The 21,538-nt window shown below is 46.3% G+C and overlaps 1 protein-coding gene across 1 annotated transcript in view; it reads right to left on the reverse strand.

Annotated features, from left to right (window-relative positions):
- Positions 1-21,538, reverse strand: part of LOC115130610 (contactin-associated protein-like 5) — an 82,096-nt gene that overhangs the window by 21,245 nt on the left and 39,313 nt on the right. Inside the window, exons 8-16 of the mRNA XM_065017335.1 lie at positions 21,199-21,466; positions 20,180-20,323; positions 19,851-20,019; positions 18,029-18,135; positions 13,135-13,254; positions 11,844-12,044; positions 3,527-3,683; positions 2,897-3,024; positions 2,588-2,758 (exon numbers count right to left, since the gene is read on the reverse strand). Of these exons, the coding sequence (XP_064873407.1) occupies positions 2,588-2,758; positions 2,897-3,024; positions 3,527-3,683; positions 11,844-12,044; positions 13,135-13,254; positions 18,029-18,135; positions 19,851-20,019; positions 20,180-20,323; positions 21,199-21,466 (1,465 nt within the window). The remainder of the gene's footprint in view (positions 1-2,587; positions 2,759-2,896; positions 3,025-3,526; positions 3,684-11,843; positions 12,045-13,134; positions 13,255-18,028; positions 18,136-19,850; positions 20,020-20,179; positions 20,324-21,198; positions 21,467-21,538) is intronic.

A 21,538-nucleotide genomic window follows, 5' to 3' on the forward strand; every position in this document is an offset into this window, starting at 1 on the left:
GTTCTGGGCGACTTTAACCTCCCCACGTCTACCTTTGACTCATTCCTCTCTGCCTCCTTCTTTCCACTCCTCTCCTCTTTTGACCTCTCCCTCTCACCTTCCCCCTACTCACAAGGCAGGCAATACGCTCGACCTCATCTTTACTAGATGCTGTTCTTCCACTAACCTCATTGCAACTCCCCTCCAAGTCTCCGACCACTACCTTGTATCCTTTTCCCTCTCGCTCTCATCCAACACTTCCCACACTGCCCCTACTCGGATGGTATCGCGCCGTCCCAACCTTCGCTCTCTCTCCCCGCTACTCTCTCCTCTTCCATCCTATCATCTCTTCCCTCTGCTCAAACCTTCTCCAACCTATCTCCTGATTCTGCCTCCTCAACCCTCCTCTCCTCCCTTTCTGCATCCTTTGACTCTCTATGTCCCCTATCCTCCAGGCCGGCTCGGTCCTCCCCTCCCGCTCCGTGGCTCGACGACTCATTGCGAGCTCACAGAACAGGGCTCCGGGCAGCCGAGCGGAAATGGAGGAAAACTCGCCTCCCTGCGGACCTGGCATCCTTTCACTCCCTCCTCTCTACATTTTCCTCTTCTGTCTCTGCTGCTAAAGCCACTTTCTACCACTCTAAATTCCAAGCATCTGCCTCTAACCCTAGGAAGCTCTTTGCCACCTTCTCCTCCCTCCTGAATCCTCCTCCCCCCCCCCCCATCCTCCCTCTCTGCAGATGACTTCGTCAACCATTTTGAAAAGAAGGTCGACGACATCCGATCCTCGTTTGCTAAGTCAAACGACACCGCTGGTTCTGCTCACACTGCCCTACCCTGTGCTCTGACCTCTTTCTCCCCTCTCTCTCCAGATGAAATCTCACGTCTTGTGACGGCCGGCCGCCCAACAACCTGCCCGCTTGACCCTATCCCCTCCTCTCTTCTCCAGACCATTTCCGGAGACCTTCTCCCTTACCTCACCTCGCTCATCAACTCATCCCTGACCGCTGGCTACGTCCCTTCCGTCTTCAAGAGAGCGAGAGTTGCACCCCTTCTGAAAAAACCTACACTCGATCCCTCCGATGTCAACAACTACAGACCAGTATCCCTTCTTTCTTTTCTCTCCAAAACTCTTGAACGTGCCGTCCTTGGCCAGCTCTCCCGCTATCTCTCTCAGAATGACCTTCTTGATCCAAATCAGTCAGGTTTCAAGACTAGTCAATCAACTGAGACTGCTCTTCTCTGTATCACGGAGGCGCTCCGCACTGCTAAAGCTAACTCTCTCTCCTCTGCTCTCATCCTTCTAGACCTATCGGCTGCCTTCGATACTGTGAACCATCAGATCCTCCTCTCCACCCTCTCCGAGTTGGGCATCTCCGGCGCGGCCCACGCTTGGATTGCGTCCTATCTGACAGGTCGTTCCTACCAGGTGGCGTGGCGAGAATCCGTCTCCTCACCACGTGCTCTCACCACTGGTGTCCCCCAGGGCTCTGTTCTAGGCCCTCTCCTATTCTCGCTATATACCAAGTCACTTGGCTCTGTCATAACCTCACATGGTCTCTCCTATCATTGCTATGCAGACGACACACAATTAATCTTCTCCTTTCCCCCTTCTGATGACCAGGTGGCGAATCGCATCTCTGCATGTCTGGCAGACATATCAGTGTGGATGACGGATCACCACCTCAAGCTGAACCTCGGCAAGACGGAGCTGCTCTTCCTCCCGGGAAGGACTGCCCGTTCCATGATCTCGCCATCACGGTTGACAACTCCATTGTGTCCTCCTCCCAGAGCGCTAAGAACCTTGGCGTGATCCTGGACAACACCCTGTCGTTCTCAACTAACATCAAGGCGGTGGCCCGTTCCTGTAGGTTCATGCTCTACAACATCCGCAGAGTACGACCCTGCCTCACACAGGAAGCGGCGCAGGTCCTAATCCAGGCACTTGTCATCTCCCGTCTGGATTACTGCAACTCGCTGTTGGCTGGGCTCCCTGCCTGTGCCATTAAACCCCTACAACTAATCCAGAACGCCGCAGCCCGTCTGGTGTTCAACCTTCCCAAGTTCTCTCACGTCACCCCGCTCCTCCGCTCTCTCCACTGGCTTCCAGTTGAAGCTCGCATCCGCTACAAGACCATGGTGCTTGCCTACGGAGCTGTGAGGGGAACGGCACCTCAGTACCTCCAGGCTCTGATCAGGCCCTACACCCAAACAAGGGCACTGCGTTCATCCACCTCTGGCCTGCTCGCCTCCCTACCACTGAGGAAGTACAGTTCCCGCTCAGCCCAGTCAAAACTGTTCGCTGCTCTGGCCCCCCAATGGTGGAACAAACTCCCTCACGACGCCAGGACAGCGGAGTCAATCACCACCTTCCGGAGACACCTGAAACCCCACCTCTTTAAGGAATACCTAGGATAGGATAAAGTAATCCTTCTCACCCCCCTTAAAAGATTTAGATGCACTATTGTAAAGTGGCTGTTCCACTGGATGTCATAAGGTGAATGCACCAATTTGTAAGTCTGTGTGTGTGTGTGTGTGTGTGTGTGTGTGTGTGTGTGTGTGTGTGTGTGTGTGTGTGCGTGCGTGCGAGTACGGCTAACAAACTCACAGCTGAGCTCCACTCTGATGAAGTCCTTGAGGCCCACGTTCTCCAGGAAGACTCCTGAGGGAGCGCTGGTCTTGAAGTAGAAGGAGATGTCAGAGCTGAGCTCTGCCTGGAGGGTGGGGAAGTGCAGGTAGGATGACTCCTGGTAGAAGGACGCTGCATTCCACACAGACTCTAGAAAACAGGAAATACACGTATTTTCTAAGTTTGAACACAGTCGATAGTTACTCAGCATTTTGCCTGGAAAAACAAGGATGTTCAAAGGGACCATCTGTAAGATAAAAATGTTACAAAATAAAACAGTTCACCTACTGTCGCCATAACAACGCAGCGGGCCGATTCTGTAGAGCGCCTCAGAGCCAGTTCTGTTGGTGTCTCCAATCACGATCTCACTCACTGGTAAGTGCTCTTTGTAAGAAAGTATTCCTGTGTCATTAGCCCTGCAATAGACAGAGAGAGAGAAGCCTCTTAATTTCACTACTGATAAACTAATCCAATCCTCAGTCAGCATTGAAACTTCAGAATAAACACTATAAAGATGGAGTGATCGATCAAGGTCTGGACTGTATCTCAGGAGATATGCAAATTAGGTTCCCCAAATGCAAAATTACATGGGGGAACACAGGGTGAGAATAAATGTTTAAAAAATAATGTACACAACAGAATTCTAGTTTAAAACAAATTATGTAATTAAGAATATTATCATAAGAACTGCATTTGAATATGTTTTATAGTGATTTATACCTTCGTATAGTAAATGTTTTCCAGCAGTTGAATTGTGATGAAGATATCCCTGTATTTAAAGTTCTATATGGAAAGTAAGTAATGCGCCAAAAACATTTTCATTATGATCAAAAAGACAAACGCAAATGTCTTTCCAGCCTTGATATTGATCAATGAACAGCCCAGTAGATACACAGAGAGACATATTTGCCTAGTTACCATGAGTCTGTGTCGGCATCACAGTTGCAGAAGTAGTTCATGTCCATGCAGTTCTCCTCCAGGCTGCAGGAGCACTGCTGAACACCTGGCAGGAAGCCTCCCCAGTAGGTCCGTCTCTCTCCACCCTGGTCCACCCACCAGGACAGAGGGCTGCCATCTGGACCAGTCACAGGATTACAATTAGGTCCACATGTAGAGAAACAGAATCTGCACAGTGAATGTGATTAGAGCCCTGGGCATCTTTTGGTATCCCATGGCATTGTGTCAATGAGTCCTCAGTGATGTCAGTTAGACTCGCAGGGCTCATTTCCTGGAGCATCGGTAAGTGGCCCTGCTACAGTCTTCTGTCCCACAACATGACTCTGCCTGAGAGACACTACAGGCCTGCAGGAAGTATCCTCTCAGCCATCTGCATAGTTATAGGCTTCTATCAACACAACATGACTCTGCCTGAAAGACACTACAGGTCAGCAGGAAGTATCCTCTCAGTTCTCTGCATAGATATAGGCTTCTATCAACACAACATGGGAGAACCTTCTAGAAGGACAACCATCTCTGCAGCACTCCACCAATCAGGCCTTTGTGGTAGAGTGGCCAGACGGAAGGCATTCTTCAGTAAAAAGGCACATGACAGCCCACTTGGAGTTTGCCAAAAGGCACCTAAAGCGTCTCAGACCATGAGAAGCAAGATGAAACCAAGATTGAACTCTTTGGCACCATCCCTACGGTGAAGCATGGTGGTGGCAGCATCATGCTGAGATGTTTTTCAGCAGCAGGGGCTTGGAGACTAGTCAGGATCCAGGAAAAGATGAACGGAACAAAGTACTGAGAGATCCTTGATGAAAACCTCCTCCAGAGTGCTCAGGCTGAGGTGAAGATTCACCTTCCAACAGGACAACGACCCTAAGCACACAGCTAAGACAACGCAGGAGTCGCTTCGGGACAAGTCTCTGAATGTCCTTGAGTGGCCCAGGCAGAGCCCGGAGTTGAACCCGATTGTTATGCAGATGAGTGAGGACCCAACAGCGATTCAACAGAAACAGTCTTTTAATGTCCAAACAGGGAAAACATAAATCCTCTATCTTTGCAGGAGAGTCCTCCTTCTAGTAGTAGAGGAGAATTGCAGGGCTAGCGGCAACAGACTGCTGGTCCCTCAGGGTAGGCGCGGGCCGTAGAGGACAGAGACACCTGCTCACACGTAGCATCTAATAAAGAGGCAGATTACGACGGGACAAGGGCAAAGCAAACAAGAATCCGACAAGGACAGAAGCAGAAACAGAGAGAGAAATAGAGACTTAATCAGAGGGCAAAAGAGGAGACAGGTGTGAGAGAGTAAACGAGGTCGTTAGGAGAATGGGGAACAGCTGGGAGCAGGAACGGAACGAAAGAGAGAGAGAAAGATAGTAACCTAATACGACCAGCAGGGGGAAACGAAGAGAAGAGAAAGCACAGGGACAAGACATAACATGACAGTACCCCCCCACTCACCGAGCGCCTCCTGGCGCACTCGAGGAGGAAACCTGGCGGCAACGGAGGAAATCACCGATCAGCGAACGGTCCAGCACGTCCCGAGATGGAACCCAACTCCTTTCCTCAGGACCGTACCGGAAAACGATGAAGAGGGAATCATTGTGCTATTATTATTTTTTAAATGAGACACGGGTAGAGAACTGTAAGAGTTGGACCAAACAGAGAACTGGACCAAACAGGCCAGGAGAGTGACAACTTGGGGCAGACTGAGACACAGCAAGGCTAGGAGCAGGACCAGGAGAGATGCGGTGGCTGGGGACAGACTGAGACACAGCAAGGCCAGGGGTAGGGGCAGGAGGAGAGTTACCAGACTTAGTCTGCGCGCAGTCCGAACAAGCAGCCACGAAACGACGCGTGTCACGCTCCTGAGTGGGCCACCAAAAACGCTGGCGAATAGAAGCAAGCCTACCCCGAACGCCGGGGTGGCCGGCTAACTTGGCAGAGTGAGCCCACTGAAGAACGGCCAGACGAGTAGGAACAGGAACGAAAAGAAGGTTCCTAGGACAAGCGCGGAGACGGAGTGTGAGTGAGTGCTTGCTTTACCTGCCTCTCAATTCCCCAGACAGTCAACCCGACAACACGCCCCTCAGGGAGAATCCCCTCGGGGTCGGTGGAGGCTACTGAAGAACTGAAGAGACGGGATAAAGCATCAGGCTTGGTGTTCTTAGAGCCCGGATGATAAGAAATAACGAACTCGAAAACGAGCGAAAAACAGCGCCCAACGAGCCTGACGCGCATTAAGTCGTTTGGCAGAACGGATGTACTCAAGGTTCTTATGGTCAGTCCAAACGACAAAAGGAACGGTCGCCCCCTCCAACCACTGTCGCCATTCGCCTAGGGCTAAGCGGATGGCGAGCAGTTCGCGGTTTACCACATCATAGTTACGTTCCGACGGCGACAGGCGATGAGAAAATACGCGCAAGGGGTGGACCTTATCGTCAGAATGGGAGCGCTGGGACAGAATGGCTCCCACGCCCACCTCTGACGCGTCAACCTCGACAATGAACTGTCTAGAGCGTCAGGTGTAACAAGGATAGGAGCGGATGTAAAACGCTTCTTGAGGAGATCAATACTACAATCATACGACCGGTGAGGAGGAAGGGAGGTGGCCCTGGACCGACTGAAGACCGTGCGCAGATCATGATATTCCTCCGGCACCCCTGTCAAATCACCAGGCTCCTCCTGAGAAGAGGGGCAGAAGAAACAGGAGGGATAGCAGACATTAAACACTTCACATGACAAGAGACGTTCCAGGAGAGGATAGAATTACTAGACCAATTAATAGAAGGATTATGACACACTAGCCAGGGATGGCCCAAAACAACAGGAGTAAAAGGTGAACGAAAAATCAAAAAAGAAATGGTTTCGCTATGATTACCAGAGACAGTGAGGGTTAAAGGTAGCGTTTCACGCTGAATCCTGGGGAGAGGACTACCATCCAAGGCGAACATGGCCGTGGGCTCCCCTAACTGTCTGAGAGGAATGTCATGTTCCCGAGCCCAGGCTTCGTCCATAAAACAGCCCTCCGCCCCAGAGTCTATCAAGGCACTGCAGGAAGCTGCCGAACCGGTCCAGCGTAGATGGACCGACAAGGTAGTACAGGATCTTGAAGGAGAGACCTGAGTAGTAGCGCTCACCAGTAGCCCTCCGCTTACTGATGAGCTCTGGCCTTTACTGGACATGAAATGACAAAATGACCAGCGGAACCGCAATAGAGACAGAGGCGGTTGGTGATTCTCCGTTCCCTCTCCTTAGTCGAGATGCGAATACCCCCCAGCTGCATGGGCTCAGCACCTGAGCCAGTGGAGGAAGATGGTAGTGATGCGGAGAGGGGGGAAACGGATAACGCGAGCTCTCTTCCACGAGCTCGGTGACGAAGATCTACCCGTCGTTCTATACGAATAGCGAGTTCAATCAAAGAATCCACGCTGGAAGGAACCTCCCGGGAGAGAATCTCATCCTTTATCTTTGCGTGGAGACCCTCCAGAAAACGAGCGAGCAACGCCGGCTCGTTGCAGTCACTGGAGGCAGCAAGAGTGCGAAACTCTATAGAGTAGTCCGTTATGGATCGATTCCCTTGACATAGGGAAGACAAGGCCCTGGAAGCTTCTTTCCCAAAAACTGAACGATCAAAAACCCGTATCATCTCCTCCTTAAAGTTCTGATACTGGTTAGTACACTCAGCCCTTGCCTCCCAGATTGCCGTGCCCCACTCACGAGCCCGTCCAGTAAGGAGAGATATGACGTAGGCGATACGAGCTGTACCCCTGGAGTACGTGTTGGGCTGGAGAGAGAACACAATATCACACTGGGTGAGGAACGAGCGGCATTCAGTGGGCTCCCCAGAGTAACGCGGTGGGTTATTAATTCTGGGCTCCGGAGACTCGGAAGCCCTGGAAGTAGCCGGTGGATCGAGGCGGAGATTGTGAATATGTTTCGAGAGGTCGGAGACTTGGGCGGCCAGGGTCTCAACGGCATGTCGAGCAGCAGACAATTCCTGCTCGTGTCTGCCTAGCATCGCTCCCTGGATCTCGACGGCTGAGTAGAGAGGATCCGAAGTCGCTGGGTCCATTCCTGGTCGGATTCTTCTGTTATGCTTAGACAGAAGCAGAAACAGAGAGAGAAATAGAGACTTAATCAGAGGGCAAAAGAGGAGACAGGTGTGAGAGAGTAAACGAGGTCGTTAGGAGAATGGGGAACAGCTGGGAGCAGGAACGGAACGAAAGAGAGAGAGAAAGATAGTAACCTAATACGACCAGCAGGGGGAAACGAAGAGAAGAGAAAGCACAGGGACAAGACATAACATGACACCGATCGAACATCTCTGAGAGACCTGAAAATAGCTGTGGAGCAACGCTCCCCATCCAACCTGACAGAGCTTGAGAGGATCTGCAGAGAAGAAACTCACTAAAAGTGGCAGTAATAAAGCCTCTCTTGAAAAAGCCAAACCTTGACCCAGAAAATATAAAAAACTATCGGCCTATATCGAATCTTCCATTCCTCTCAAAAATTTTAGAGAAGGCTGTTGCGCAGCAACTCACTGCCTTCCTGAAGACAAACAATGTATACGAAATGCTTCAGTCTGGTTTTAGACCCCATCATAGCACTGAGACGGCACTTGTGAAGGTGGTAAATGACATTTTAATGGCAACGGACCGAGGCTCTGCATCTGTCCTCGTGCTCCTAGACCTTAGTGCTGCTTTTGATACCATCGATTACCACATTCTTTTGGAGAGATTGGAAACCCAAATTGGTCTACACGGACATGTTCTGGCCTGGTTTAGATCTTATCTGTCGGAAAGATATCAGTTTGTCTCTGTGAATGGTTTGTCCTCTGACAAATCAACTGTAAATTTCGGTGTTCCTCAAGGTTCTGTTTTAGGACCACTATTGTTTTCACTATATATTTTACCTCTTGGGGATGTTATTCGAAAACATAATGTAAACTTTCACTGCTATGCGGATGACACACAGCTGTACATTTCAATGAAACATGGTGAAGCCCCAAAATTGCCCTCGCTAGAAGCATGTGTTTCAGACATAAGGAAGTGGATGGCTGCAAACTTTCTACTATTAAACTCGGACAAAACAGAGATGCTTGTTCTAGGTCCCAAGAAACAAAGAGATCTTCTGTTGAATCTGACAATTAATCTTAATGGTTGTACAGTTGTCTCAAATAAAACTGTGAAGGACCTCGGCGTTACTCTGGACCCTGATCTCTCTTTTGAAGAACATATCAAGACCATTTCGAGGACAGCTTTTTTCCATCTACGTAACATTGCAAAAATCAGAAACTTTCTGTCCAAAAATGATGCAGAAAAATTAATCCATGCTTTTGTCACTTCTAGGTTAGACTACTGCAATGCTCTATTTTCCGGCTACCCGGATAAAGCACTAAATAAACTTCAGTTAGTGCTGAATACGGCTGCTAGAATCCTGACTAGAACCAAAAAATTTGATCATATTACTCCAGTGCTAGCCTCTCTACACTGGCTTCCTGTCAAAGCAAGGGCTGATTTCAAGGTTTTACTGCTAACCTACAAAGCATTACATGGGCTTGCTCCTACCTATCTCTCTGATTTGGTCCTGCCGTACATACCTACACGTACGCTACGGTCACAAGACGCAGGCCTCCTAATTGTCCCTAGAATTTCTAAGCAAACAGCTGGAGGCAGGGCTTTCTCCTATAGAGCTCCATTTTTATGGAACGGTCTGCCTACCCATGTCAGAGACGCAAACTCGGTCTCAACCTTTAAGTCTTTACTGAAGACTCATCTCTTCAGTGGGTCATATGATTGAGTGTAGTCTGGCCCAGGAGTGGGAAGGTGAACGGAAAGGCTCTGGAGCAACGAACCGCCCTTGCTGTCTCTGCCTGGCCGATTCCCCTCTTTCCACTGGGATTCTCTGCCTCTACCCTGTTACGGGGCTGAGTCACTGGCTTACTGGGGCTCTCTCATGCCGTCCCTGGGGGGTGCGTCACCTGGGTGGGTTGATTCACTGTTGTGGTCGGCCTGTCTGGGTTGGCGCCCCTTGGGTTGTGCCGTGGCGGAGATCTTTGTGGGCTATACTCGGCCTTGTCTCAGGATGGTAAGTTGGTGGTTGAAGATATCCCTCTAGTGGTGTGGGGGCTGTGCTTTGGCAAAGTGGGTGGGGTTATATCCTTCCTGTTTGGCCCTGTCCGGGGGTGTCCTCGGATGGGGCCACAGTGTCTCCTGACCCCTCCTGTCTCAGCCTCCAGTATTTATGCTGCATTAGTTTATGTGTCGGGGGGCTAGGGTCAGTTTGTTATATCTGGAGTACTTCTCCTGTCCTATTCGGTGTCCTGTGTGAATCTAAGTGTGCGTTCTCTAATTCTCTCCTTCTCTCTTTCGTTCTCTCTCTTGGAGGACCTGAGCCCTAGGACCATGCCCCAGGACTATCTGACATGATGACTCCTTGCTGTCCCCAGTCCACCTGGCCATGCTGCTGCTCCAGTTTCAACTGGCCTGGGCCCTAGGACCATGTCCCAGGACTACCTGACATGATGACTCCTTGCTGTCCCCAGTCCACCTGGCCATGCTGCTGCTCCAGTTTCAACTGTTCTGCCTTACTATTATTCAACCATGCTGGTCATTTATGAACATTTGAACATCTTGGCCACGTTCTGTTATAATCTCCACCCGGCACAGCCAGAAGAGGACTGGCCACCCCACATATGCTCTCTCTAATTCTCTCTTTCTTTCTCTCTCTCTCGGAGGACCTGAGCCCTAGGACCGTGCCCCAGGACTACCTGACATGATGACTCCTTGCTGTCCCCAGTCCACCTGACTGTGCTGCTGCTCCAGTTTCAACTGTTCTGCCTTATTATTATTCGACCATGCTGGTCATTTATGAACATTTGAACATCTTGGTCATGTGGACTGGCCACCCCACATAGCCTGGTTCCTCTCTAGGTTTCTTCCTAGGTTTTGGCCTTTCTAGGGAGTTTTTCCTAGCCACCGTGCTTTTACACCTGCATTGTTTGCTGTTTGGGGTTTTAGGCTGGGTTTCTGTACAGCACTTTGAGATATCAGCTGATGTACGAAGGGCTATATAAATACATTTGATTTGATTTGATTTGATTTGAATGGGACTCCCCAAATACAGGTGTGCCAAGCTTGTAGCGTCATACCCAAGAAGACTCGAGGCTGTAATCACTGCCAAAGGTGATTCAACAAAGTACTGAGTAAAGGGTTGGAATACTTGTGTAAATGTAATATTTCAGTTTTTTTATTTTTAACATTTGCTAATTTCTGGAAACATGTTTTTCATTTATCATTAAGGAGTATTGTGTGTAGATTTATGAGGAAAAATAAGAATTTAATTAATTTTAGAATGAGGCTGTAACGTAACAAAATGTGGATAAAATCAAGGGGCCTGAATACTTTCCGAATGCCCTGTAGATGAAACGGTATAATGAATCGAGAAGACGAGTCAAAATTACAGTGTCATTGTGGATGCTAATTGGCCTTTTCTTGTCATATTACAAGCTGCAGCTGTTGCCTGTGCCCGACACTACAGACACATAATTAAACAAATGAAAATGACAAACAAATGAATAACAATCAAACATATTAAACTAATGTGAACCATATTCCATTAATGCGTGCAGGTTACACATTCATTTCGGTGTGATGTATGAGTTCACAAAAATACACTTGTTAAATCATGCAAATTTACATAAATCCATTTGCCAAATTGGTCTAATAATTAACAATTATTGATCGCTATATTTATTGAACAGCTAAGTAACATGCTGTGTATGACAGAGGGGCTGAACATCATTGATCTTCTATAGAGAGAATATATGTGTTGAAGCACGACAGCCAGCAGAAAACAACCTACAGTATTCATGTTGCATCTGACACTGTTCATATATAGCCCATGAAATGACTTGTTTCCTGTCTCTTATTGATCCACTGTGAAAATTAACTTGTTTGTTTGCGCACACATGACAGCCAGGGAATCGGGGAATTCAGAACTTCATGAATGTTTCATGATTTAGGAGCAAATGTGGGATGCCTGGGAGACCGTTTGCTCTCAAAGCAATTGAAGATTGATGCTCAGAAACTTGCTGGGCGGTAGCCTTTCAAGTTATTGCAAGATAATGGGATCAATGTTTAGAGGATTGAGCGTATATTCACACACTCAGGTCAGAGTCAGGTTCATTCTTAGAATACTAACCAGTCATATTATGGAACAGGTCCATCTGGGAACATGTCTATGTTTGACTTTATAAGATGAACAGGATGCTATCAACCCAACTCACCTCTGGTGTTGAAGAGGCGGGACTTCCTACAGCTGTACATAACTTCCTGTTGACACTGCTCTGACCCGGACACGAGGGCCATCAGTTGTTCAGGTGAGGCGCTGTAGTTAAACTTCATAATGTAGGGCTTCTGTAGTGTAGAACCCTGGACCCTGACTGGATCTGTGCTGTTGTGGGTCACTACTGTCCACACCTTGTCCTCTACAACACAACATAGAACAAAACACAAACCTGAAGTCATTTTGACCTGTAACATGCTGTAAATGATGTGCAGAGCCGGTTGGTTGTATCATTGTGAACCTTTTGATTATAAAACCTTGGATACATTCACAAGCTTTGACTTAGTACAAGCCACTATCCAAATAAACATGTTGAATTAATGATTAGGTTGATTAAAAAGGGGCTTCCTGCATGTACAGTAATCCACAGTCAAACATAAGACTTTCTGTTGGCTCTCTAACCAAGGGTGAATAGTTTGCATGATTCAATGAGGTGAGAACCTCTATTCATTAACATCCCCCCATTTGATGTACTATGGGGGAATTGGTGTTTACCTTGCCTGAGAGAAAATCCTCTTCCGCTTTGTGATTATTCACATCCCAGGTTGTCAAGCTGAGAGTTATTTACATCTCTAATAGATTCTTTAATTGAGGTCAACCTGAGGCGACTCAATGCAAAATTATTAGGATTTGTGGAGGGCAAAAAAAAAGGCAAACATTGTGATCTTGAGCCAGACTATCAACCGGCAGCAGCCAGACTATCAACAGGCAGCCAGCCAGCCACCCAGCCGGCCAGCCAACCACCCACCCAGCCAGCCAGCCAGCCAACCACCTCCGTAATTACTTAAATGTTGCATTTACCTCCGTAAAGGTCAGAGCTGTAAGCTCATGACAGCAAGTAATGGATATTGTCTTGAGTGCCAGCATTGAGGCATCAAGCTCTCATTCCTTTACTCTGTCTGTCAAAAGTCTAAAGCCCTGAAGACATGAGACACAGACTTGAATCAGAGCCTTAATCATTTTGTGTATTCACTTTTTTCCCCCACTTTTTTCGTTTTTGAGTAACTTTGCACACTTTTACACAAATACGTTCTTATTTACAGCAGAGATTTACCCAAATATTTATTTGAAGCTCTCATTGTAATCAAAGGGCAGGTCCATATTGAGTAACTCTAATGATTTTCCACATGATAGCTTGGCTGTCAGTTGTGCAGTGGGTCAAAGCAATGTGATCTGTCAGTGACTGAATCGGATATTTCTTACCAAAACTGGGGGCCCCGGTGGCAGCTCACCTGTCATGTTGCAGTAGACCTGTGTGGGCGCCAGTGGACCACTGCCATCTGGATCAATGGAGAAGTAGCCTGAGGAGCTGCCAGTCAGACGGTAGGCCTCACATGATGCCTCATAGATGGCTACAGAGGAACACAGGGAAACATCATGACTCATAGATAGCTACAGAGGAACACAGGGATACATCATGCCTCATAGATGGCTACAGAGGAACACAGGGAAACATCATGACTCATAGATGGCTACAGAGGAACACAGGGAAACATCATGACTCATAGATGGCTACAGAGGAGCACAGGGAAACACGACGTCTCATAGATGGCTACAGAGGAAGACAGGGAAACATCATGCCTCATTGATGGCTACAGAGGAACACAGGGAAACATCATGCCTCATAGATGGCTACAGAGGAACACAGGGATACATCGTGCCTCATAGATGGCTACAGAGGAATACAGGGAAACATCATGACTCATAGATGGCTACAGAGGAACACAGGGAAACATCATGCCTCATTGATGGCTACAGAGGAACACAGGGAAACATGACGTCTCATAGATGGCTACAGAGGAACACAGGGAAACATGACGTCTCATAAATGGCTACAGAGGAACACAGGGAAACATCATGACTCATAGATGGCTACAGAGGAACACAGGGAAACATGACGTCTCATAGATGGCTACAGAGGAACACAGGGAAACATCATGACTCATAGATGGCTACAGAGGAACACAGGGAAACATCATGCCTCATCGATGGCTACAGAGGAACACAGGGAAACATGACGTCTCATAGATGGCTACAGAGGAACACAAGGAAACATGACGTCTCATAGATGGCTACAGAGGAACACAGGGAAACATGACGTCTCATAGATGGCTACAAAGGAACACAAGGAAACATGACGTCTCATAGATGGCTACAGAGGAACACAGGGAAACATGACGTCTCATAGATGGCTACAGAGGAACACAGGGATACATCATGACTCAGATGACTACAGAGGAACACAGGGAAACATGACGTCTCATAGATGGCTACAGAGCAACACAGGGAAACATCATGACTCATAGATGACTACAGAGGAACACAGGGAAACATGACGTCTCATAGATGGCTACAGAGGAACACAGGGAAACATGACGTCTCATAGATGGCTACAGAGGAACACAGGGAAACATGACGTCTCATAGATGGCTACAGAGGAACCCAGGGAAACATGACGTCTCATAGATGGCTACAGAGGAACACAGGGATACATCATGCTCTCAAATGTCTGACAGAAATGATGATGAGAAAGTTTAAAAATTATTGTATTGGCTAGCATGTAACATAATTGCAAAGTGGCTGGCAAATTTGCCATAGTTCTGAGTGGATATTAGTTGAGAAACTCTAAAACACAGACATCTACCTTTGAAGATAGAAATATAATATATGGTACATAAATATATATGCTTTATACATGATTTATATGAAACTACACATCCAAGTATAACTGACCAAATTATGAAAAACAAGCATAGTCATTTTGAATTCCGTAAAGTGAGTGTGGAAGAGGTGAAAAAAAGTACTGTTGTCTATCAACAATGACAAGCCACCGGGGTCTGACAATCTGGATGGAAAATTACTGAGGATGATAGTGGACGATATTGAGGATGATAGTGGACTATATTGCCACTCCTATTTGTGATCTCTTCAATCTTAGCCTACAGGAAATAGTGTTCCCTCAGGCCTGGAGGGAAGGAAAAGTCATTCCGCTACCCAAGAATAGCAACGCACCCTTTACTGGCTCAAACAGCCGACCAATCAGCCTGTTACCAACACTAAGTAAATGGCCTTTTTTTGCCTTTACCTCCCTTATCTTACCTCATTTGCTCACATCGTATATAGACTTATTTTTCTACTGTATTATTGACTGTATGTTTGTTTTACTCCATGTGTAACTCTGTGTTGTTGTATGTGTCGAACTGCTTTGCTTTATCTTGGCCAGGTCGCAATTGTAAATGAGAACTTGTTCTCAACTTGCCTACCTGGTTAACCAGTTGCTCCTACCCTCTACTTTTTTGAACATTTTGTTAAAAATCGCGCAACATTTCAGCGCCCTGCTACTCATGCCAGGAATATAGTACGTTCATATGGTTAGAATGTGTGGATAGGAAACCCTCGGACGTTTTTAAAACTGGTTAAATCACGACTGTGGCTATAACATAACGTGCGTTACATCGGAAAGCGCAGGAAAACCTGATCACAGAAAATGGAAATAAATATCCTTGCGCCACTTCCAGCAATTGTTAACAGTGAGCCGAATTAGATAAGACCGAGCATTCAACTCCCACAGCATCCCCATGTTGTCTAGAGTCTTGTGAATTGAATCATCTTTGATTCTTGGTTGAACCGAAACAGGGCACCACTTACCTCCGGTCTCCGCCCAGATCATTCCGGAAGAGCTCTCTCGTGAAATTTTTCCAAGACGACAGCTAATGATTTTTACATCGCCTACGGATGATTTTTATCGCTTATTAACGTTTACTAATACCTAAAGTAGCATTACAAACGTATTTCGAAGTGTTTTGTGAAAGTTTATCGTCTACTTTTTGAATTTAAAAAAATGACGTTACGTTGTGAAATCGCTGTTTTTTCGTTTATCACACAGTCTACATATAACGATATCTTGGCTTTATATGGCCCGATTTAATCGAAATAAAGACCCAATAGTGTTTATGGGACATCTAGGAGTGCCAACAAAGAAGATGGTGAAAGGTAATGACTGTTTTCTATTTTATTGTGCGGTTTGTGTAACGCCGAAATGCTAATTATTTTGTTTACGTCCCCTGCTGTGCTTTTGTGTTGTAGTGTATTGGTGCATGCTATCAGATAATAGCTTCTCATGCTGTCGCCGAAAAGCATTTTAAAAATCTGACTTGTTGCCTGGATTCACAACGAGTGTAGCTTTAATTTGATACCCTGCATGTGTATTTTAATGAACTTTTGAGTTTTAACTAATACTATTAGCATTTAGCGTAGCGCATTTGCATTTCCAGAGCTCTAGTTGGGACGCAAGCATCCCAAGTAGAAGCAAGAGGTTAAATAAAGGTGAAATAAAATAAAAATGTAGAGAGTTACCTTTCTAACAGAACACAAAGAGTTCTTTAATGGAAGCCTCACCAACATAATCCATGTAGAGTCAGGCATTCCCCAGGGCGGCTGTCTAGGCCTCTTACTTTTTTTTCAATCTTTACTAATGACCTGCTACTGGCTCTGAGTAAAGCCTGTGTGTCTATGTATGGTGATGACGCTATACTCTACACATGTCAGCTACAAGTCAGCAAGTGAAATTACTTAAAGGGCTGCAGTCAGTATCAGAATTGGTGGCAAGAAATAAGTGCTAAATATTTCAAAACCTAAAAGCATTGTATTTGGTACAAGTCATTCACTAAATCCTAAACCTCAACTACATATTATAATGAATAATGTGGAAATTGAATGAATAATGTGGAAATTGAGCAAGTTGAGGAGACTAAACTGCTTGGCGTAACCCTGGATGGTAAACTGTTATGGTCAAAACATGTTGATGCAACAGTAGCTAAGAACTGTCCATAATAAAGCACTACTCTATCTTCTTAACAATGGTATCAACAGGGCAGGTCCTAGGCCCTAGTTTTGTCACAACTGGAACACTGTCCAGTCATATGGTCAGGAGCAACAAAGAATAGGGCAGAACAGGGCAGCACAGCTGGCTCTTATATGTACATGGAGAGCTAACATGAATAATATGCATGTCAGTCTCTCCTGGCTCAAAGTAGAGGAGAGATTGACTTTTACAACTATTTGTATATGTGAGAGGTATTGACATGTTGAATGCACCTAGCTGTCTGACACCCATGCATACCCCACAATACATGCCACCAGAGGTCTCTTCACAGTCCCCAAATCCAGAACAAACTATGGAAGGCGCACACAGTACTACATAGAGCCATGACTACATGGAACTCTTCCACATCAGGTAACGGATGCAAGCAGCAGAATCAGGAGGAAAAAAAACGGATTAAAAAAACACCTTATGCAATCTACACACACATGGATTTTGTGTTGTAGATATGTGGTAGTAGAGTAGTGGCCTGAGGGCACACACTTAATGTGTTGTGAAATCTGTTGTGAATGTATTGTAATGTTTTGAAAATTGTATAACTGCCTTGATTTTTTTTGGACCCCAGGAAGAGTAGCTACTGCCTATGTAGGAACTAATGGGGATTGATAATACATAGAAATACAATTGGACCTTGTCATACTAATGTTTTCGCCTTCCCATATTGCATACGTCATGTTGCACACATATGCATCCTGTAACCAAGAAAAGGTAGCAAGCCAGACACCATTATACATTAAAAAGAGTATGTTCGAAGTAAGTGGGGCATTTTCAATCATGTGGTGCACATTCATATCAAGGTACACTGCATCCGCTGGCGAATAAACAAGAAATCAGTATTCAGGAGCAGAGGGTTCTGAGAGCTCTCAGTGGTGAATATCGAAAAGGGTATCTGTCTGGAGACGACAGATGAGACGAGAAACTTCCATGTGTCAGACTGAGGATCTTGATGTACAACTAACAGGGATTACCTGAGACCCAGATAGTTAAGCCAGGGGACTGATCACTACAGGTTCACTCTGGCTTTAAACCATCTCATGTTGTTACCCCTTTGAATTACACTTTATAAGGAGGACAGCACATGGATAACAGCTCTATGTGATTGTGAGATACATTTAAATATAGTGCATATCCCGTCATGGGGTGTATTGTGCAGTATTGTCAAGAACACTTTTGAGAAAGGAGTGGTGAGTGTTACTGTAAGGTACTGTATATAGTGTAGCTAAGAAGAGCAGGTGGGGACTCACAGTTGTGGCAGGTGGCTCCAGTGTATCCTGTGCCAGAGCAGTCACAGTAGAAGCAGCTCCAGGACTGTGAACACTGCCCTCCATGTTCACAGAAGTTGGGCAGACATCTGGAGATAGGCAATAGCAGAAATATACAAGATGTTGTCACGTATAAAGATATCTATACTATGCATGAGCAAATGCCAGTGTGTTCATAATAAAACATTTAAAAACATTCCAAAGGTAGAAAATCAACTGCAAATCTGTTTTTACAATGTCAGAGATTGATGATATACTGTACGTATACTAGGTATTTGTTTTAAAGATTCTAAAGTTGTTTTCCCAGTAATAAACACAAACACTCACACAACGAAAAGTCTTCGAAGGATAAAGTGTTGGCAAACAAAGAAATCCAATCAAAGCCCAAACACAGATCTGTAAGATCTTACAATCCTTTCTGTGAAGACGGTCAAAATGTGATTTGTCTTTGTGTCCAGGCCTACTATCCTGAACCTTGCATTATCTGCTAAGGAGACTCCCTCCCAATATATTTTCCATTGCCTTGTCATTATCAAGGCACGGTCTGACATCCGAGTACTGAAGAGGTGAGTCGACACCGTTTGTGCATTTTTCTTTTGTCGTTGTTTATTTATGATTTACAAGACCGCTCGGTAAATCCCAAATTAATTGGTACCCCTCAAACTCAGATTGTTTGGGCAACTGGTAAACAAACACAGTACTGTGTTATTATGTTTGAAAAAAATAAACGGCAGCATAATCACATCAAACCCAGAACATGTGTTTATGGTTATTTGAACACCCAGCGCTTCACAGAAATTCCTCTGCTAACCTCAATTTCCTGATTAATAGTATTCTCCTCAAGCCTCCTTCAGTTTTGCGTAATTGCCCGGCTTTCAAGCACGCAGCTATACAAGCAGGCATCTACAATTTCATACACTGTCGTCTTTCTCCCATGAATTGCTATGGACCGGAGTGACCGCGGCGTGGATAAGGTAACAAGCCGTGGTTTCATTACCGTAGTACTGTTTCTAGTGTTGTGTTCACGGCTGCCCTCACAGGTCATGAAATTAGAAACCGCGGCACAGAAGTGAACACTTGCAAAAAACTGTCGTCATGAAATTTGATTGGACACAGAGAAAAGAAGATTAGCACTCGTAAAGGTTAATCTTCCAATCCTTTTAATGAAGCATAGTTCTGGTAGTTACATCAAGACACGCCACTCTGATGGACGATGACACATTTCCAACCGTCTGCTTGCACTAGCCTCCCTAAATAATATTGCATGGCAGTGAAATCTACAACACATTCAGCATACTCTTTGAGGAAGGCTCCATGAGAGGCAGCCAATGCACACAGACAGCTGTTTTGTTGTCACCAAGCATCTCATTTCCTCTTTTTACAAATGCTATTGCTTTAACTAACATCAACTAACATTTAATCTGTAATTGTTCCACACACTCCAACAGCATCTCAATCTGCCGGTTCGCATGCCGAACAGAACAGTCAGGTATAGCTGTGATCTGTCATCAGAGATAGGATTCCCCTCAGGGTGAATACAAGGAGAAACGCCTGCTCTCTTGTTTGTCTCCTCCCTGTAAGTGTTCCTTGTTAGCAGGGCCCTCAACCAGGATGATGAGGCTACAGTACCAGGCTCCATTGCATGGTCTAATTGGCCGAGCCTATCTGTAAGGCTATCTCTATTGGCTGTGGTGGAGAGAATAAATGCCGTTTTGTTTTAGTTTCTCATCCAAACACACCAACATTTGGGGATTGGAGCCCCACCTTACTTGGTATAACGTCTGCAGAAACCCTAAAGTCCAACCTGTCATGGATGCTACATGTGTCAAACTGCAGCTCCTTGTAGTCTCCTAGTCGTCCTTGGTGCACCAGGTTCAGGTCCATGGGCTGGCTGTTGATGGAGAAGAGACGCATGCACCCCTGGAACGCCAATGTGGGGTTCTCACAGCCTGAGACGTTCAGAGACGGACAACCTGTGACACAGATTGAAAAACTGTTGCAAAATCGTCATATTTTCATCATCCTGCATTTCCTGTATACATCTTTAGATGATGTCTTCAGAAGCTGCACCAAAACCTGACCACCAAGACCTGGTCTCATGAGACAGTTATGCAGACAAGTGTGTGGCCTTACCTCCGAAGTAGAGGCTGTCTCCTGCCTCCATGTGGTCTCCCAGCTCCATAGTTGAAGACGGCTCATTGTCCAGAGTCATGGTGACCTGGAGACCTCGGGAGCTGAGACTCACAGAGTGCCACAGTCCATCATTCACTCTGTGACCTGTGGACACAGCGAGGTGTTGTTTCTGTGCACGTCACTAATCAATGAGACACCACCAATCTCTATTACAGGCTTATCAGACATCACTCGCAGGTTCTTTCAGGGACTGTTGGGATTGTGATCTCCAACATGGGTAATATTTCAGATTACGTTGTTCGTGCTAGGCCTACATATTGCAAATCAGAGCCTGTCATTGGCTGTGTAATCTATGGTCACGTGCTACGACATACTACACTGTACTATGAAGAGAAGAGGACATGGAAATACAAATGAATGACTATGTGGTTGGTCAGATTGAAGCTAAATCATTGCCAGAGGACAGAACGTAATGCTGTGACTGTACTGGTGGTTATTGTTGGATGAAACATTGATTTGGCAGTCGGTGCCAACTCAAAATAGACCTACAGTAACAGTGGATTGTGGGATATTAATTTTGATTGTCCTTTATAGTGAAGGGCTTCCAAGCTGTGGCGGTCTTTCTGTAGGTCTATAATTCCCTCTGTGCCTGCCATCTGCTGAAAGTCTGGGCTCTGCAATCCAACGTAATTCTACATGTTATTTCTGTCTGACTGCAATCCTGCAGAACTGGCATCCAAAATACAAGATATAAAGGATGGCATTTTAACTCAAACCATTCAAAGAAGATGAAGCGTCCTCTGAGTTTATAGGTGGCAAAAGATAATAGAAATGATGTATATGAAATGTGCAAAACCAAACACAGATGGTCTCTGCCTGGATGATGGATGAGTTTTTCACTATCTGCCCGTTTCACTGGAATGATGAGCCTTTTATACTCTGAGTCCCCATAGACAGAACCACTGATTCCAGCATAGAGTGGGTCTTGGTCAGCTAGACTCGAGGCTGTTGGCCCTCACCGGTGGAGACCTCTTCTTTCTGCTGGGCTGACATGTGGTGGGTCAGGCGCAGCCGACTGTTGCTGATCTGCAGCTCCAGTCGCTGGGGCTCCAGGGCCAGCCGGGTGGAGAGCAGTAGCCCATCTGGGTTCCACGTTCTGAACTGGAAACGCACAGCGAAGCCCCCCGAAGCAGACAGCGTGGCCGGGAGCGACAGGAAGCTGCTGCTGGAGCTCAGGAAGGTAGTGGACACCAGCTGAGGCTCAGAGCACGAGAAGGTCACGTTGCCCTGGTGACACACACAGAGCACACATATGACGGAATGATTTACTCACACCATCATCAACATGATGAATACATA

The sequence above is a fragment of the Oncorhynchus nerka genome, linkage group LG1 (assembly GCF_034236695.1).
Source record: "Oncorhynchus nerka isolate Pitt River linkage group LG1, Oner_Uvic_2.0, whole genome shotgun sequence".
Taxonomy (NCBI): Eukaryota; Metazoa; Chordata; class Actinopteri; order Salmoniformes; family Salmonidae; genus Oncorhynchus; species Oncorhynchus nerka.